The sequence below is a fragment of the Lepus europaeus genome, chromosome 21, assembly GCF_033115175.1.
Source record: "Lepus europaeus isolate LE1 chromosome 21, mLepTim1.pri, whole genome shotgun sequence".
Classification (NCBI taxonomy): Eukaryota; Metazoa; Chordata; class Mammalia; order Lagomorpha; family Leporidae; genus Lepus; species Lepus europaeus.
The window spans coordinates 54,487,349-54,505,322 of NC_084847.1; the positions used below are offsets into that span (position 1 = coordinate 54,487,349).

General features: G+C 48.2%; 1 protein-coding gene across 1 annotated transcript; it reads left to right on the forward strand.

Moving 5' to 3' along the window:
* The first annotated feature begins 5,824 nt into the window (after positions 1–5,824).
* Positions 5,825–13,721, forward strand: ZNF394 (zinc finger protein 394). The gene is made up of 3 exons (XM_062180825.1): positions 5,825–6,433; positions 8,028–8,154; positions 12,246–13,721. The coding sequence occupies exons 1-3, from the start codon at positions 5,933–5,935 to the stop codon at positions 13,301–13,303; spliced, it is 1,686 nt and encodes a 561-aa protein (XP_062036809.1). The 5' UTR covers positions 5,825–5,932; the 3' UTR covers positions 13,304–13,721.
* Positions 13,722–17,974: the final 4,253 nt, after the last annotated feature.

Consider the following 17,974-nt stretch of genomic DNA (forward strand, 5'->3'; position numbering starts at 1 on the left):
AGTTTTCATGTCTCATGCCCTAGGTGACAACTGTTGCACCTAAGTAAACGTATTTTTGTTCTCTGAGGTTGGTGTCTGGAAGACTCCACTAGGTATCCCTCTTGACCTTCCCTGAATGTTTCCCCTATCTTACAACTTTTCAGGAACTCAAAATAATAATAATAATAATAATACAAGGGGTCTACAAAAAGTTCGTGTGTATTGTGAAACATACATAAATTTCAAAAAGTAGACCAAAATAAGCATATCTTTTAATTCCATTTTCCATGAACTTTTTGAAGAACCCTCACACTATCATGAGGAAATGTTTTACCAACCTAGTTCAAAGGCAAAATATGCATATTGTAAAGCTTAGGAGCCCCCAAGACAACTCTGAAATCTGACAGCAGCTGGAATTTCAGGGGTCTCCAAAACCACTCTGAGGTTTAATAATTTGCTCACTCGTGGTTATGGTTTATTATAGCAAAAGGATACAAATCAAAGGCAGCCAAGAGAAGAGCTGTGTGGGACAGGATCTAGAAGCGTTTCAGGCTTGGGGCTCCCACTTGTCCTCTTCCAATGGAGTAGTCAGACAGTGATAACATCTGTGATGTCTGACAACACACAGACAACCAGGGAAGCTCACCTGTGCCTTGCTGGCTCAAGTTTTTATTGGGACTCAGGTGGGTATAGCTTGCCACACACATGGCTGATCTTAGTCTCCAGCCTCTTCAGAGGTCAAGCTGATATCCCAGAGCCCAAGGCACCTCCACCATAAATGACATTGGTTGTTTTTCTTTGTTTTTGTTTTCTAAGGGAGAGAGAGAAAGAGAGAAATATCTTCCATCTACTGCTTCATTCCCCAAATTTCCACAACAGCCAGGGCTGGGCCAGACCAAATCCAAGCGTCAGAAACCCCACCCAGGTCTCCCGTTTGAGTGTCAGGGACCCAAGTACTTGAACCCTCACCGCTGCCTCCCAGAGTGTGCATTAGCAGGAAGCTGGATTCAGAAGTAGAGGTGAAACCCAAACCACGCCCTCAATTACAGGATACAGGTATCCAAAGTGGTGTCTTAACCAGTGCAGCAAACCACCTGCCACAAATTACTTTGCTAAAATAAACTATAGATGTGGCCCCCTACCCCGGTATAAACAGAATTCATGGCCGGCACTGGGGCTTACTAGGCTAATCCTCCACCTGCGGCGCCGGCACACCGGGTTCTAGCCCAGGTCGAGGTGCCAGATTGTGTCCCTGTTGCCCCTCTTCCAGGCCAGCTCTCTGCTATGGCCCGGGAGTGCAGTGGAGGATGGCCCAAGTCCTTGGGCCCTGCACCTGCATGGGAGACCAGGAGAAGCACCTGGTTCCTGGCTTCAGATCAGCGCGGTGCGCCAGCTGCAACGCACTGGTCATAGCGGCTACTTGGGGGGTGAACCAACGGAAAAAGGAAGACCTTTCTCTCTGTCTCTGACTCTCTCACTGTCCACTCTGCCTGTCAAAAACAAAAAACAAAAAACAGAAATTCATGGCAAGCAGGATGGGCCAAGGGCTTAGAGATTACTTCCCATTAACTGAAGGCAGACCCAACTTCTCTTTGGGCAAGGTGAATCCTTTACTGCACACATGTTCCAATTTTTTTTTCTATTTCTTTTCCCACTGCTGATCTTAACAGACATTTAGGCCTAAACATATAATAGTTTGTAAGCCATGAACAATAGCTGTAGTAGCATTATGAAAGTCAATCAATAGAAGAGATTTTTAGCTTAGTTTTTTTTTTTAATTAAAAATCCTTGGGCTTGGTTTTAGACACAAATATGACAAGGGTACTAAAAACAGCTTATGGAAAATGAAATTAAAATATAAGTACCTTAGTGAAAAAAAATTTTTGAAACATATGTATAGGGACTGGTGTTGTGGTGTAGTGGGTAGAGCCGCTGCCTGTGGCGCTGGTATCCCATATGGGTGCCAGTTCAAATCCCAGCTGCTCTACTTCTGATCCAGCTCCCTGCTAATGGATTGGGAAAGCAGTAGAAGATAGCCCAAGTGCTTGTCCTCTGCACCCATGTAGGAAACCTGGAAGAAGCTCGTGGCTCCTGGCTTCAACCTGGCACACAGCCCCAATCATTTGTGGCCATTTGGTGAGTGAACCAGCACATAGAAGATCTCTCTCTCTCTCTCTCTCTCTCTCTCTCTCTCTCTCTCTGCCTTTCAAATAAATCTTTTTAAAAAACCAAGAGGGGGCCGGCGCCGTGGCTTAACAGGCTAATCCTCCGCCTTGTGGTGCTGCCACACCGGGTTCTAGTCCCGGTTAGGGTGCCGGATTCTATCCCAGTTGCCCCTCTTCCAGGCCAGCTCTCTGCTATGGCCCGGGAGTGCAGTGGAGGATGGCCCAAGTCCTTGGGCCCTGCACCCGCATGGGAGACCAGGAGAAGCACCTGGCTCCTGGCTTCGGATCAGTGCGATGCGCCGGCCGTAGCGGCCATTGGAGGGTGAACCAACGGCAAAAAGGAAGACCTTTCTCTCTGTCTCTCTCTCTCTCACTATCCACTCTGCCTGTCAAAAAAAAAAAAAAAAAAAGAGGGACCAACACTGTGGTATAGTGGGTAAAGCTGCTGCCTGCAGTGCCGGGCATCCCATATGGATGCCGGTTTGAGTCCTGGCTGCCCCACTTCTGATCCAACTTTCTGCTATGGCCTGGGAAAGCAGTGGAAAATGGCCTGAGTCCTTGGGCCCCAACACCCATGTGGGAGATTGGAAAGAAGCTCCTGGATCCAGATTGGTGTAGCTCCAGCCATTGCAGCCATCTGGGGAGTGAACCAGAAGATGGAAGACCTCTCTCTTTCTCTCTCTCTCTGTCTCTCTCTCTCTCTCCTGCTCTCTGAAACTCTGTCTTTCAAATAAATAAATCTTAAAAAAAATCATGTAAAAGTTTTCCATAATATGCATTTTCCATGACCTTTTTGAAGTCCTTTTCATCAAAAAGAATCTTTTAATTCTATTTTCTATGAACACTTTGGATTCCCTTCATATGTATTAATTATGAAATAGATGATATTTGGTTTTTAGGATCTTTGCCTCTTGTGACCTTCAACCATACCCAACTCTGGTCCCTTTCCACTCCTACCCTCTGCCCTAACATCTCTTCAGACACACATCTCCTCAAACCAACAGTTTATACTGAATATCCACTGGGTTCCAGCCATAGTTCAAGGTAATGAGTATTCAAGAGTAACCAAGACAGACAATAAAAACTTTCTTTCTCAAAAGAGCTTTTGTGTGATCTGTTAAAAATCCAGCAATGGGGTCTGGCACTGTGGCAAAGCAAGTTAAGCTATGGTCTGCAGCGCCAGTGTCCCATATGGGCTCCAGTTTGTGTCTCTGCTGTTCCACTTCCTGTCCAGCTCCCTGCTAATGGCCTGGGAAAAGCAACAGAAGATGGCCCAAGTGGTTGGGTCCCTGTTACCCATGTGAGAGACCCAAATAAAGCTCCTACTCCTGGCTCCTGGCTTCAGCCTGGCCACGTGCTGGCCATTGCAGCCATCTGGGGAGTGAAACAGCAGGTGGAAAATTGTTCTCTCTCCTCTCTCTCTGTAACTCTTCCAAATAAATAAAACAAATCTTTAATAAAACAATGCAGCAATGTTTGGAATAGACTTCTGGCCCCATTTTATCCCTCTTTTAGATACTAGAAAAATAAATCTTAGAATCCTTAAATGACTTCTGTAAAGTTATATCTCAACATTTTGTTGAAATAAAGTCTAGATCTTCTGACTACTAGTTCAGGGCTCTTAATACTACATCACTCAAAGTTTTGTTAAAGTAAATCTCTAATTTACTTCTTTTTTAACTAATTTTTTTTTCTGGGACAGGCAGAGTCAGAGAGAGAGAGAGAGAGAGAGACAGAGAGAAAGGTCTTCCTTTTGCCATTGGTTCACCCCCCAAGTGGCCGCTATGACCAGCACACTGCGCAAATCCAAAGCCAGGAACCAGGTGCTTCCTCCTGGTCTCCCATGGGGTGCAGGGCCCAAGGAGCTGGCCATCGTCCACTGCACTCATTGGCCATAGCAGAGAGCTGGACTGGAAGAGGAGCAACTGGGACAGAATCCGGCGCCCCAACCCAGACTAGAACCCGGTGTGCCGGTGCTGCAGGCAGAGGATTAGCCTAGTGAGCCACAGCACCGGCTTCTAATCTACTTCTAAGTTAAGGATTGGGGCCAGCATTTTGACATGGGGGCCACCATTGTGACACAGCAGGTTAAACTGCTGCCTGCATCACTGGCATCCCATACGAGCTCCAGTTCGAATCCCAGCTGCTCCACTTCTGATCCAGCTCCCTCTTAATGGGTCTGGGAAAAGCAGAAGGTAGTCTGAGGACCTGGGCCCCTGGCACCCAAGTGGGAGAGCTAGATGGGGTGTTAGGTTTTGCCATCCTGCCCTAGTACGTTATGCCACTTACGAGCTATGTAAATGTTGGGTACATTCCTTATTTTCTCTGGTTCTCAGGTAATAGCATTAACCCAGAGGGTTGTTGTGAGAACTGAGACATACCTCTTCAAAGTCCTTGGCACATAATAAGTGGTAAGTAAATGTTGGCTTTCATTACGAATTGTAGTATCCATAAGGGAAAGGCTTGTGAGGTAGAAGGTAGAGAAGGCTGGAAGTCTTCCAGTGAGCACAGGAGCGGGTTGAGCCACCACCTACGATGCAGCATCCCACATGAATACCCATTCAAGTCAGATCCAGCTCCCTGTTCACGCTCTTAGGAAAGTGGCAGAAGATGACTCTCTCTCAAATAAATAAATAAATCTTTAAAAAAAAAAAAAAACCTGCTAGCCATTCTCAATTGTTTCTCCCTTTATCCTGAATATCACCTTTCACTTGGCCCTTTGGAGCCTAAATGCTTCTCAGAAGTTCATATTACAGATCTACATAGTGCATATGTTGTGGATTGCATTATGCTTCCCAATAATTCTTATATTGAAGTCTCAGGTCCCAGTTAACTCGGATAACTCAGAAGGTGAGCTTACTTGGAGAAAAGGTCTTTACCAAGTTAAACTGAGGTCATTATGGTGTTTCCTAATCCATTAGATCAATATCTGTATATAAAGAGGAAATTTGGGGCCAGATGATGCAAGCAGGGAAAATTCCGCTGAAGCCAGGAGCTTCTTCTGGGCCTCCCACGTGGGTGCAGGGGCCCAAGCACGTGGGCCATCTTCCGCTGCTTTCCCAGGTCATTACCAGGGAGCTGGATGGGAAGAGGAGCAGCCGCGGCAGGAACTGGCGCCGGTATGGGATGCCGGCACTGCAGGTGCTGTACCAACGATTCACCGAATTCCACCTGCTACCTTTTTGGGAGCAGAAGCGCAGCGGGCAGTCTGGTGCTTGAATGAATGAGAGACCGAACGAGGCACTTCGGGGCGAAAAGCAATTGCAGTTAGTGAACACTGCAATAGTGGAAAGCTCTGGGTGCTGAGGTTTGACATGGGGATGTTGGTCCGAACCGGATCCCCAGCCACGTGACACAGCACAACACAACTCTTTGCCAGGCTCAGTTGTCCTCGTCTTAGGATCGGAGGCGATAACATCTGTCTTACACGGCAATTAATCTTAAAATGTTTTCTCTCTCCCAACCCCGTAATTCGCCCGCAGTCGGCCAGCAGCTCCCAGGCCAGTTATTTTCCTGAGCTGCAAGACGCGGCCATAGGGGAACCTGCGGTCCCAGGTGCGACCAGAGCCGTAAACCACCGAGTCGCATCTTGGTCCTCCGGGGCGCCTAGAGGGGCCCCGGAAACGCCGGGGAGTGTCCAGCAGGGCGTGGTGACGCATTTCCTTCCGGGGCGGGTTTGTTTCTATGCAGGGTCTGAGTCGGGTGTGAGCGCGGTGTCTGCGGTTCGGAGGCCGTGGAGGCGCGGGGGCTGTTCCCGCAGGGGTCCGGTGTTTAGGACCGGAGGGCCGATGAGCTCCTGCGGCTTGATCTCCTCTTGCCTGAAGCCGAGACTCTGGGAAAGTCAGCGCATGCCGGCGCAAGCTGAGCCGGAGCGCTACCGCCCGGAGGCCCGGGTGGCCGGGAGGTCCGGGGCCGCGGGGCCGCCCCTGCGCGAGGAGCTGGTGATAGTGAAAGTGGAGGAGGACCCAGCCGGAGGGCGGGAGCCCGAGCCGCCCGGGGCCTGGCAGGACCCGGAGACGTCTCGGCAGCATTTCAGGCGGCTGAGTTACCAGGAAGTGGCCGGCCCCGAAGAGGCGCTGAGGCGGCTCCGGGAGCTCTGTCGCCGGTGGCTGCGGCCCGAGCTGCACTCCAAGGAGCAGATCCTGGAGCTGCTGGTGCTGGAGCAGTTCCTGACCATGCTGCCCGCGGAGCTGCAGGCCTGGGTGCGGGAGCACTGCCCGGAGAGCGGGGAGGAGGCTGCGGCCGTGGTGCGGGCCCTTCAGAGCGCTCTGGACCGGGCCTCACCGCAGGTGAGCGGCGAGCGGCCTCTTCCAGGCTGCGCGTCCTGTCTGCGCTCTGTTAGGTGTCGTGACTCCGGGACGTGCAGGAAACGCCGGACAATTAATTGAGCAGAAAACCCACCTCGGATTACACCCTCTGGTTGTGCTGGGCTGTTTGGGAAGGAAAGAGGCCAGGATGCAGCCTTGGTTCTGATCTTCAGCCACTTAGGCTAGAACAGCGGCCCCCCGGCACTGTGGGCGTGAGGACCCCTTGGTGGCTTGTTAAGGTTTCGGGAGCCTCTTGTCTTCCACATTGATAATTTTTATTTTTCAATCTGCAAACACGGCTTGGTGTTCCGTGACAGGTTTGTAGCATAGCAGCAATGAGCTTTCAGCAAAAGGAGATTTCATTTGCCAGACCAAAAAAAAAAAAAAAGTCATATTTTGGCCATGCTTGAAGGCAGAGTTTCAGTGTTAGCACAATGGACATTGCGGACAGTACTTACTTGTTAAGGGGAGCTGTCTTGTGGGTTTTAGGATCACTTAGCAGCATTCCTGGCCTCCGCCCACTAGGTGCATTGACCAGCGCCACCACCGCTGAAACCGGCCCCAGGGTGGCCAGATGTCCCTTGGGATGCAAAAGCGCCCGCAGTTGAGAACCAGTGACCTAAGACACAGAATTCTGGAAATTTTCATCCAGCATGTGTGTCTGTGGTAGAGTGGACACAATCTTACCCCTGCCAAAAACTCTGGGTCAGCTTCCTTCCTTCCATGTGCAGAGGCAAGGTCACTGGTTCAACTCCTCAAGTCAGCTGTCAGCCCACACATCTGGTTCTACACTTAATTTGTAATAGTGTATCTTCTTTCCGGAAACTTCCTTTAGTGTAATTGCAGGCTAATGGCGGGCCGGTGTTATTAAAAGCCGTGTGGCAAGAAGGAATACCTGCAGAGGATTTGCTCAAGGGTATAAAGGCCGTCCTTCATTTCCTCTGAAAGTTCTGACTTTGTAAAAGGAGGTGGGCCAGGGGCCGGCGCTGTGGCGGAGCAGGTAAAAGCCGCTGTCTGCAGTGCCCCATCCCATATGGGCTCTGGTTCAAGTCCTGGCTGCTCCACTTCCAACCTAGCTCCCTGCTAATGTGCCTGGGAAAGCAGTGGAGGACGGCTCAAGTCCTTGGGCCCCTGCACTCACATGGGAGACCCGAAAGAAGTTCCTGGCTCCTGGCTTCGGATGGCTCAGCTGCAGCCATTGTGGCCATTTGGGGTGTGAATCTGCTTCCCTTCAAATAAATAAATAAATAAATAACTCTTAAAAGAAAAAGGAGGTGGGCCTAGGAAGGAAAAGACAAGGTATCAGGATAACCTAGAAGACTTTTTTCAATTTATTTAGGGTCCTGTGGTCAGTAGGTGGAGAGCTAGAATTCAGCTCCAAGCAACTGGTTCCAGAGTCCATGCGCTTGACCCCAAGACCGTGCTACTTGCTGGGAAGAGTCTAAGAGAATCAGCAGTGAGAGTCAGGCTGGGTTCCTCTTGGTTTCCACCCTCATGCTTGGGTGATAATCATCATCAGAACTAGAATCCTCCTCCTGGACAGCAGGTTCTTAGTAGGGATCTCGTGTTGTTCCAGGAGTCGGTGACATTCGAGGATGTGGCTGCTTCTCTGACCTGGGAGCAGTGGGAGCGCGTGGACCCAGGCCGGAGGGACTTGTGCAAGGACAGTGCACGGGAAGTCTACGGGGGCACCATCCCAGCTGGTGAGTACTGTTACTCTGCCACTTCTCAGGGGGTGTGGTCTGTGAAGGGCGGGGTTCACTATCAAATTCACAGGTGGGTGCTGAGAACCCTAGAGTTTCTTTTGTGACTCAGGCGGGACTTTTCTTTTTGCTAGGGGTTACATTAAACTTTTGATTTTGGTTCATTTTTAGTGCTTCATATATACAGGAAAAAAAAAAAAGATAATGGACATTTGAGTGCCACCAAGATTTTTCAGATCTTAATATCTGACCCTTGAGAAATAATATGTTACAAGTGTAGAGGAAGTCACCCATACCCTCCCAGAAGCTGTTCCCCTCTCTGCTTCTCCAGAGAAAATCAGTATCCAGTATCCTGGTATTTATCATTTCCATGCATATTTTATATTTCTACGTCTACATCTTTTGTGGCCACAAACGATTTGTCTTCACTGTGATTCTTTTTACTCACAATCACAAGTTTGAGATTTGTCCATGTTGACACATGGAGATCTGTATAACCACCAGTGCATTTGACCATATGAATACTCAGAATTCTATCCATTCTCTCAGTGGGCATTTAGGCACATAGTTTTTCACCATTACTATACCTTGACCAATCATTCTTGTCAATTTCCTGGTATTCTAATGTAGGAGCTTCTGAAGAGATAAACTTCGAGATATATGCCCATCTTACTATCCAGCAGTATACGGCAATTTTTCTTTGTCCACTTTCTCACCTACATTTGTTGTTATTGGCTGATGGCTTCCTTCCACTTGTCTGTTCACGTCTCTGGTCTTTCCCCATTTATTCCATTATCTTTTTTTAAATAACTTTATGCAGTTCTTTGTTTGGTACAAGTACATTGTTCCTTTATTGGTTATTTAGTTGGCTTCTCTTTTGTTATTAGAATTTAAATTTCGGAGCTGGCCCTGTGGCATAGTGGGCTAAGCCTCCACCTGCAGTACCGGCATCCCACATGGATGCCAGTTCTGGTCCTGGCTGCTCCTCTTCCAATCCAATTCTCTGCTATGGCCTGGGAAAGCAGTAGAAGATGGCCCAAGTCCTTGGGCCCCTGCACCCGTGTGGGAGACATATCTTCCAGAGTATATATACTTGGGAGCTAAATCTTGAAATTTTGCATGTCTGAAAATGTCTTTATTTCTGTCTCACATTTGCATTCTTTTAGGTTAAACGCTGCAGGTTAAGTGTTTTTGTCTGAGTAGCAGAGAGCTCCATCCCATCCTGAGGTTCACTCCCCAAATGCCTGCAATGACTAGGGGTAGGCCAGGATGGAGCCAGGAACACAGTCCAGATCTCCCCATGGGTGGCAGAAACCTAATCACTTGAGCCATCACTGCTGCCTTTAAGATCTGTATTAGCGGGAGTTGAATTAGAGCCAGGTTTCAAACCTCAGCACTGTGATGTGAGATGCAGGCATCTTCATTAGGCCGTAGACATGACTTAGAGACAGTACATTTCTGGCTAGTTTACCATGCTGCTATTGAGAAGTTTGATGCCCAGTGGTATTCTGTCCTTGCTGCGTGCAATATTTTTTCGATATAATGTGTGGGTTTTTTTTTTAAGATTTGTTTTATTTTTTTTGAAAGTCGGAGTTAGAGAGAAAGAGGTCTTCTATCTGCTGGTTCACTCCCCAATTGGCTGCAATGGCTGGAGCTGCGCCACTCCAAAGCCAGGAGCCAGGAGCCACGAGCTTCTTCTGGGTCCCCTACGTGGGTGCAGGAGCCCAAGGACTTGGGCCATTCTCTACTGCTACCCAGGCCACAGCAGAGAGCTGGGTGAAGTGGAGCAGCTGGGACTTGAACCAGTGGCCATATGGGATGCCAGCACTGCAGCTGGTGGCTCCATCTGCTACACCACAGCACCAGCCCCTGTATATAATGTTTTAACAAAAACTTCTGGCTGCGAGAAACTGCCCCTCTCAGGACTAGGCAGTTCTCAGAAGCAGCAGAGGGTCCAGGCTTTGATGCACAAACTGACAATCCAGAGCCCAGCCTCCTCTGTCATCCTGTACACCCAGCAAGCATTGTTTCTCAGCCTCCATCATCCCAAGGCCATTTGCCAGATGACTAGGGACCACCCCAGTGGCTTAGAGCCCAGTGAAATTATTCCCATTAGCCAGTCCTAACCTATTGACCCTCCTGCCATGCCTTTCTTGTGAATACTCCCGTAAAGGTCGTGGCTTAGGCTGTGCCCTTGCTCCTTTGTGGCATGGTGTGCCTCCTGTCTCCAGTATCTAGCTGAGAGTATAAATCTTGCTTTCCTGACACTTTCTTGTGTCTTCTCTTGGAGCCACACCTGATGGTCACCTAAAAGACAGAGCAGAGTGTGATCTCTTTGTTGTGTGCAGAGACTTTTAGGATCTTTTCTGTATTCCTGGTAGAATGAAATTCCACAATATGTGTGACTTAATATGATTTTTTTCAAATTTCTCATTGTTCTGTGTAGTTAGCCTTTCCAATATAGATGTTGATGTCTGAATTGTGAGAAATATTTAATAGTATTATTTTATTTATATTTATTTTTATTGCAGTTTTGTCTGTTCCTTTTCAGGAATTTCTTTTAGTCATGCTAGAACTGATGGATTGATGATCTAGCTCTCTTGTAGTCTCCTGTGTCCTAGATGTAGTATCTTACTTACCTGAGAATATTGATTTTAGGTTATCAAATTGTCTTTTATTTCGAGTGGGATGTGCTCCACCAGCATGTGTATTAGAGGATTTCTTGAAATTTTGGTAACCTTTCATTTTCCATTTGTAGCTAATAGTCAGACATAAGAATTCTGTCCAGAAATTCTTCCAGAACGGGTTGGAACGTGTTGACTGTGTTCTTCACTATGGGGTTGGTCGTCAGGTGCTGTTTTCCTTGAGAATCCCCTTCTTCCAAGGGTTTCTCGGTCTTTTGGCCGGGGCTGGTAATGTTACCACAGATCCAAGAAATATTTATGGAGTTTGCATGATCAGCTGTAATAAGCACTTAGCTTCTATAAGTGCTGGGGATAAAACTGTGAGTAAAGTCTGCACACAGACATAAAAATCCCTGTCCTCTCGGCCTGGAGCTAACAATTCAGGACCTGCGCAGAGGGAAGTGTGGGGAGCTTCTCCCAATTGTGTGTCCGTTTTTACTTGATTCCTCTGACTTGAGTGAGGCTTCTGTTTCCTGTTCTCAGCTGTGCCTGATGTCCCTGCTCCAGAATTTTTTTTTTTTAATTTTTTTTTTTTTTTTTAATTTTTGACAGGCAGAGTGGACAGTGAGAGAGAGAGAGACAGAGAGAAAGGTCTTCCTTTTTGCCGTTGGTTCACCCTCCAATGGCCGCTGCGGCCTGCGCATCTCGCTGATCCGAAGGCAGGAGCCAGGTGCTTCTCCTGGTCTCCCATGTGGGTGCAGGGCCCAAGCACTTGGGCCATCCTCCACTGCCTTCCCAGGCCATAGCAGAGAGCTGGCCTGGAAGAGGGGCAACCGGGATAGAGTCCGGTGCCCTGACCGGGACTAGAACCCAGTGTGCCAGCGCCGCAAGGTAGAGGATTAGCCTGTTAAGCCACGGCGCCGGCCAAGAATATATCCAGTTCAGCCTTCCTGGAGAGTCAACTGCAAAACTTCCAGCTTATCTAATGCCTTACTTGTTCCTTGATGGACTTGCAGCAGTCCCAGGCTGAGTTCCACGCAGACCCTGCCTTCAGACACTGCAGGCAGCAGCCGCATCTACTGCTGTAACTCATCACGTGATGAGGATTTCTCTTGTTGAACCATCCTTCCTGCAGGGCTCACGGCTGCACTGCTCTCCCTGACAGCCCCTCCAAATGCAAATAAATGTACCTCTCCTACCACAGGGACTTACACAGCAGCCAAGTGGGGCAGGGGAAGTGGGGATGGGTTGGTGGGCGTAGGCATGAGTCTAAAAGGAAAAAAAAGTGAGTTTGCACTGGTAAATGTGAATACATCTGACAGGTTAATTAAAATGATTTCGCTTCAAGAGTGGTTTAATGGAGAATACTTTTAAAAGGTTTGGGGGGGGGGGTGTTTCTCTGCTAGCACTTGCATCTTCCACTCTGCATGGGGTAAAATGGCAGCCATTTTTATTTTAATGTTTCAGGTTTGGAGACCAGAGCTGAGAACAAAGGGTTGATTCCAAAGCAAGAAATGTCAGAAGCAGAGCCCCAGGGGCAGCTCCCAGAGGTGCCCCAGGGACTGGCCTGCCCGTCTTCTGAGGGTGGTGCTACCCAGGACGACAGGGGAGAGAAGCATTCAAGATGTCCCTCCTCACTGAAACTTGAAAATCCTGCCGAAGAGCAGGGACTCACCAGCACCTCCGAGCTCAACCAGAATGGAGCCACAGCAGAGAGAGACTCTGAGAATAATGGACTGGGGAACAGAAGTTCCAGCTGTGTCCTTTGTCAGCACATCTGGACAGCAGAGAGGCCTGCCGACGGTCATGAACACGGGAGCGAGTGCAGACAGTGTTTACATATGGTGAGTCGCCACGCTGTGGACAGTGGAGAGCAGTTCCGTAGTTCCGACCTGTTTGAAGCCCAGAGGCAGTTCCGTGAAGAAAGACCTTACAAGTGTGATGACTGTGAGAAGAGCTTCAAACAGCGCTCTGACCTCCTTAAACACCAGAGAATCCACACGGGGGAGAAGCCCTACGAATGCCAGGCATGCGGGAAGAGCTTCAGTCAGAGCGCTGCGCTGATTAAGCACCAGAGGACACACACAGGGGAGAAGCCATATGCATGTCTGAAATGTGGGGAGTGCTTCAGACAGAGTTCACATCTAAATCGGCATCAAAGAACTCACACTGGAGAGAGGTACTATAAATGCGAGGAGTGTGGGGAAACGGGCCACATTTCCAGCCTTTTTAGACACCAGAGGCTGCACAAAGGAGAGAGACCCTACAAATGCGAAGCATGTCAGAAGGGCTTCAAACAGCGCTCTGACCTCTTTAAACATCAGAGGATCCACACCGGGGAGAAGCCTTATGGATGTTCTGTGTGCGGGAAAAGCTTCAGTCAGAGTGCGACGCTCATTAAGCACCAGAGAACTCACACAGGAGAGAAACCTTATAAATGTCTTGAATGTGGGGACAGCTTTAGACAAAGCACACACCTCATCCGGCACCAAAGAATCCATCAAAATAAAGTCTCGTCATTTTGATATGCTTCTGCATGCCCTGTTTTGTTTGTTTCATGTCCAGAAACCCCATTCGGTGGCATTTGGAGTATTGCAGTGAACCATGGACCGCGTTGCCTTGGGAATCCCACACAAAACAGGCTCGGGCTGACATGAGTCTCAATACATACTTTGATAGCATTTCACACAGGGAGGAGTGAGAGGGGAGTTCCCCAAAAGAAGACACTGCGACTTCTGAGGAGAAGAGCAAAGGCTAATGTGACAGAATCTGTCCGTGTCGTCCTCACTCTTCCTGCCTCTTCTTTGGACCAAATCTTGCCCACTTCAATTGTTTTCCTAAGAATTGTAGTCATTTATAATAATTTCTCTACCCAGTTGTTGGAGAGGATTTGCACTACTTTGTAATCCTCAAATCACCTGGTACATCTGAGCACAGAGAAGAAGCACTCTCTATTTTTTGACTTGTTAAAAAATTAATTTTGCAGGTCCCTCTTTCCTGTTTTAGGAGTCTTAAGGTTTCTGGTTTTTTTTTTCCCCTTTTATTTATTTGAAAGGCAGAGTTACAGAGAGAAAGAGAGAGAGTCAGAGAGGTCTCCATCCACTGGGTCACTTCCCAAGTGGCCGCAATAGCTGGGGCAGGGCCAGGCCAGAGCCAGGAGCTTCTTTCGGGTCTCCTACATGGGTAACCGGAGCCTGCGCACTTGGGCCATCCTCCACTGCTTTTGCAAGTGCATTAGCAGGGAGCTGGAGTGGAAGTGGAGCAGCTGGGACTCGAACCAGCACCCACATGGGATGCCAGCATTGCAGGTGGTGGTTTAACCTACTATGTATGCCACAGTGCCTGCCCCATGGGTTGTTTTATAAGTTTGGTTTCTTTTAGAACAAGAGAAGCACACACACTTAGTTTCTGTCACTATAACCCTTTCAGTGCTTAAATAAGGTCATTTACTGAGAACTTTTTTTCTTTTTTAAAGATTTATTGGGGCTGGTGCTGTGGCCTAGTAAGTTAAGCCTCCACTTGCAGCACTGGCATCCGCTATGGGTGCCAGTTCAAGTCCTGGCTGCTTTACTTCCGGTCCAGCTCTGCTGATGGCCTTGGAAAGCAGTGGAAAATGGCCCAAGTGCTTGACCCCTGCACCCAGGTGGGAGACCTGGCTCTTGGCTTCAGATCAGCCCAGCTCTGGCCGTTGGTGGCCACTTGGGGTGTGAACCATCCCCTCTCCCTCTAACTCTGCCTCTCAGATAAATAAATAAATCTTTAAATAATAATATTTATTTATTTGAGAGGTAGAGTAATGGAGATGTAGAGAGAGAGCTTCCATCTACTGGTTCATGCCCCAGATGGGCTCAGTAACCAGGTCTGGGTCAGGCTAAATTCAGGAGCCAGAAACTCCAAGTCTCCCATGTAGGTGTCAGGGATCCACGCACTTGGGCCATCTGCTGCTGCATTCCCAGGCACGTTAGCAGGGAGCTGGGTCGGAATCAGAGCAGCCAGGACTCAACCAGCACTCTACTATGGGATTCCGGCATCACAGGTGGCATTTTAACCACAACACTGGCCCCAACTTTTGGTTTCTGAAGAAGTCATCACTAAACTAGACACTGAATTTGTGTGTATGTGTGTGTGTGTGCTGGCTTCTTGTGTACTAAACAGCCTAAAGTGGGGGTGTGTTTGTGGAAGTTTCTTACTGTGGGGGACTCGCAGAAGTACTCCAGCCTTGGAGGCTTCCCACAAGAGGACACTTGACGACAGGGCTCCCAAGGTTCAGTGTTGAGTGTTCACTGCCGTTACAATACTGCTCATTGAGTACATCCACATTTCTCTATTTGATTGCCAGGCAACCCTCTTGAGGTAAGTAGGAACCTAAGCCATCTCTATTTACAGAGGAAGAAACTGACACTCAGGTGATCTGATGGCATACAGGGGTTCTTCAGAAAGTTCATGGACAAGATGTATTATGAAAAAATTTGCATGAATTTCAAAACTTTTTAGCATCAAGATGCACTTTTAATGCCATTTTATCACAGACTTTCTTAAGTGCCCTCCTATAACACAGTATAGATCTGTGTGCTTTTATTACGGGACCTCTACTGACACACTGGTAGGTTCCAGCATGGGCATTTGAGAGGGACACCAACATTCAGACCAAAGCAAACACTATCGTGGGTTTTGTTGGAAGTCTATCATGCAAAGTGCCGTGTATGGTAAATTAATGTGAGCCCTGGGTCGTTAAGGATGTCAGTATGCTCGTGTCGCCATAACAAAATGCCACAGACTGGGCCTAAACAGTGTTTATTTTCTCATAGTTTGGGGCTAGATGTTCAAGATGGAAGTGCTTCAGGGCTGCTTTCTGGTGGGTAGAGGATAGAACAGAAAGGGAGCAGAGGACAACAGGTACAAAAGCCAGGGGTGAGCATGACCAGAATGGTGCGAACCAGTCCACGGGGCACAGGTCAGCCCCCTGCAAAGAACCACCCAGCCCAAAATGTCAACGGAGGCAAAGGGGAGAGCTAGGAGCAGAGGGGGGTGAGAAAGGGTAGAAGGAGCAGTCAGGACCCAGTACATAAGGAAAGGGAGATATATCAAAAAATACAAGGGACTTGGAAAGACAAAATGAAAGCGAGAGAGCAAGAGGTGGTCTAGAGGAGCAAGGAGCAGAGGGTGGACTAAAGGAGCATCCATGGCGGCGTGAGAGCAAACTTCAGACCAGCTGCTTCAGAGGAGCCCTTATTCTACAGCGGAGGGAGGGGAGCTGCACACTTGGCTCAGATCCCACTGTCCACCCCCTAACAGTGTGAGACAAGTCACAGTCACTTAGCTTCCTGCTCTGGAAAAAGGATGACCATGCGACCCCCCCTTCACAGGGACACAGGGCTGACAAGTGGGATGACAGAAGACACATCTGGCTCGATCCCTGGCACGCAGAAAGGGCTTCCCTGCCACGAATTCCCTTGCTCTTCATGATTCTGCTTGCCTGGATCTCTTCCTCACCCCCCGCCCCGGGCAAGCGCTCCCGGGGGTCCTTCCTAGGCCCAGCTCCCGGGAGATCCAGGATCCGTGGCTCGACCCAGTTCTCCAGCTGACAGATCACCTCAGGTTTGGGAAACTGAAATCCTACTCAGAGGGAAGTAAATGGGAGGTGGGCATTAGTGTGCTACTGAGGGGTGTCTCAGGGCTCACCCTGACCCCTGTGGTCTACAGTAGCAAGCAGACACAAGGACAACCATCAGACGGGCTGATGAGAACGGAAATCGGCACTGTATTTATGAAAATTCAGCAATCTTGTTTGAGAGCCTCAGCAGTATTTACACTCCTGCCCTCGGTCACGTTGTTTTTAGAAACACAGCCTCAGAGAAAGTCAGGACAAAGAAGAATCCACCAGAGATGTCAGCAGGGGGTGAATTAATGAACTGTAGCACAGTAATACAACATAGGCACAAGTGTCGGGCAGACACTTAAAAACAATGTGCTCAAATATTTATTAGCATTGAAAAATGCTCCCTGTATATTTTAAAGCAGAATATAAAACATATGACATGATCCAAATTTTTTCATTAATTTGCTTTAGGAGGCAGAGAGAGAGCTAGGAGGGCCAGAAACAGACAGACAGACAGTTCTCATCTGCTGCTTCACTTCCCAGATGCCTGCAATGGCCAGAGCTGACCCAGACCAGAGTCAAGGAAAGCAGGTCTTGCATGTGGGCAGCAGGGACCCAACTACTTGAGCCACCACCTGCTCTGCCTCCCAGAGTCTGCATTAGCAGGAATCCGGAATCAAGAACTGGAGCTGAAAATCGAACCTAGGTATGGGAGGCAGGCATCTTAACCACTAGGCCAAAGAACCACTCAGCACATTTTGTTTCAAAATAGATGCGTGTGTGCAAGTCAGAAAATAAAGGAGCAGACACACAGACAGTCTGAGAAATACGAAACCAAAAGGTCAACAGGTTATTTCTGGGCAGTGGGCCTACAGCTGAGTTTTACTGTATACTCTATATACTGGTATGTTTTACAAAATTTCCAAAATTAATATTATTGATTTTGGAACTAGTAAAATTTCTAAAGGAGCACAGTAATCTATGAAGAGACATAAAGTACTGCACCCTATAACTCCAATATTCCAGTTCTGGGAATGTATCTTGGGGAATGATGAGAAATTCACATAAAGATTTATAGTCAGAAACACTCATTGGAATATTATAAATTGTATTAAAAATTATAAAGATACAAGCAAACCAACAAACAAAAACAAAACCACATTCAATGTCTCCATTATGGGAAAACAAATATTGCCAGTCATACAATGGAATTATATTATGCTCATTTCATATATATTTGGGGAAACATTGATGCTATAAGGTTAAATTTAAAAGGGATTACAGAATTACAAACAGAACATGTGACTGGCTGGGGTGGAGGTGGGGGGGCTGGCGTTGTGGTGCAGTGGGTCAGCTCACTGCTTGCAATGCTGGCATCCCATATCAGAGTGACAGCTTGAGTCCCAACTTCTGATCCAGCTTCCTGCTAATTGGACTGGGAAGGTAGCAGATGATGGCCCAAGTGTTTGGACCCCTGCCGCCCATAAGGGAGACCTGGATGGAGTTCCTGGCTCCTGGCTTCAGCTGGTCCGGTCCTGACTGTTGAAGCCATTTGAGGAGTAAACCAGCAGATGGAAGGTCCCTATCCATCTCTCTC

What these genes read in the sequence shown, in the direction of transcription:
- ZNF394 (XM_062180825.1), top strand. Translation starts at nt 5,933, where the DNA reads ATGAGCTCCTGCGGCTTGATCTCCTCTTGCCTGAAGCCGAGACTCTGG. An exon ending in TGGACCGGGCCTCACCGCAG is followed by an intron (nt 6,434 to 8,027) that starts GTGAGCGGCGAG and finishes GTGTTGTTCCAG; the next exon opens with GAGTCGGTGACATTCGAGGA. An exon ending in CGGGGGCACCATCCCAGCTG is followed by an intron (nt 8,155 to 12,245) that starts GTGAGTACTGTT and finishes TTAATGTTTCAG; the next exon opens with GTTTGGAGACCAGAGCTGAG.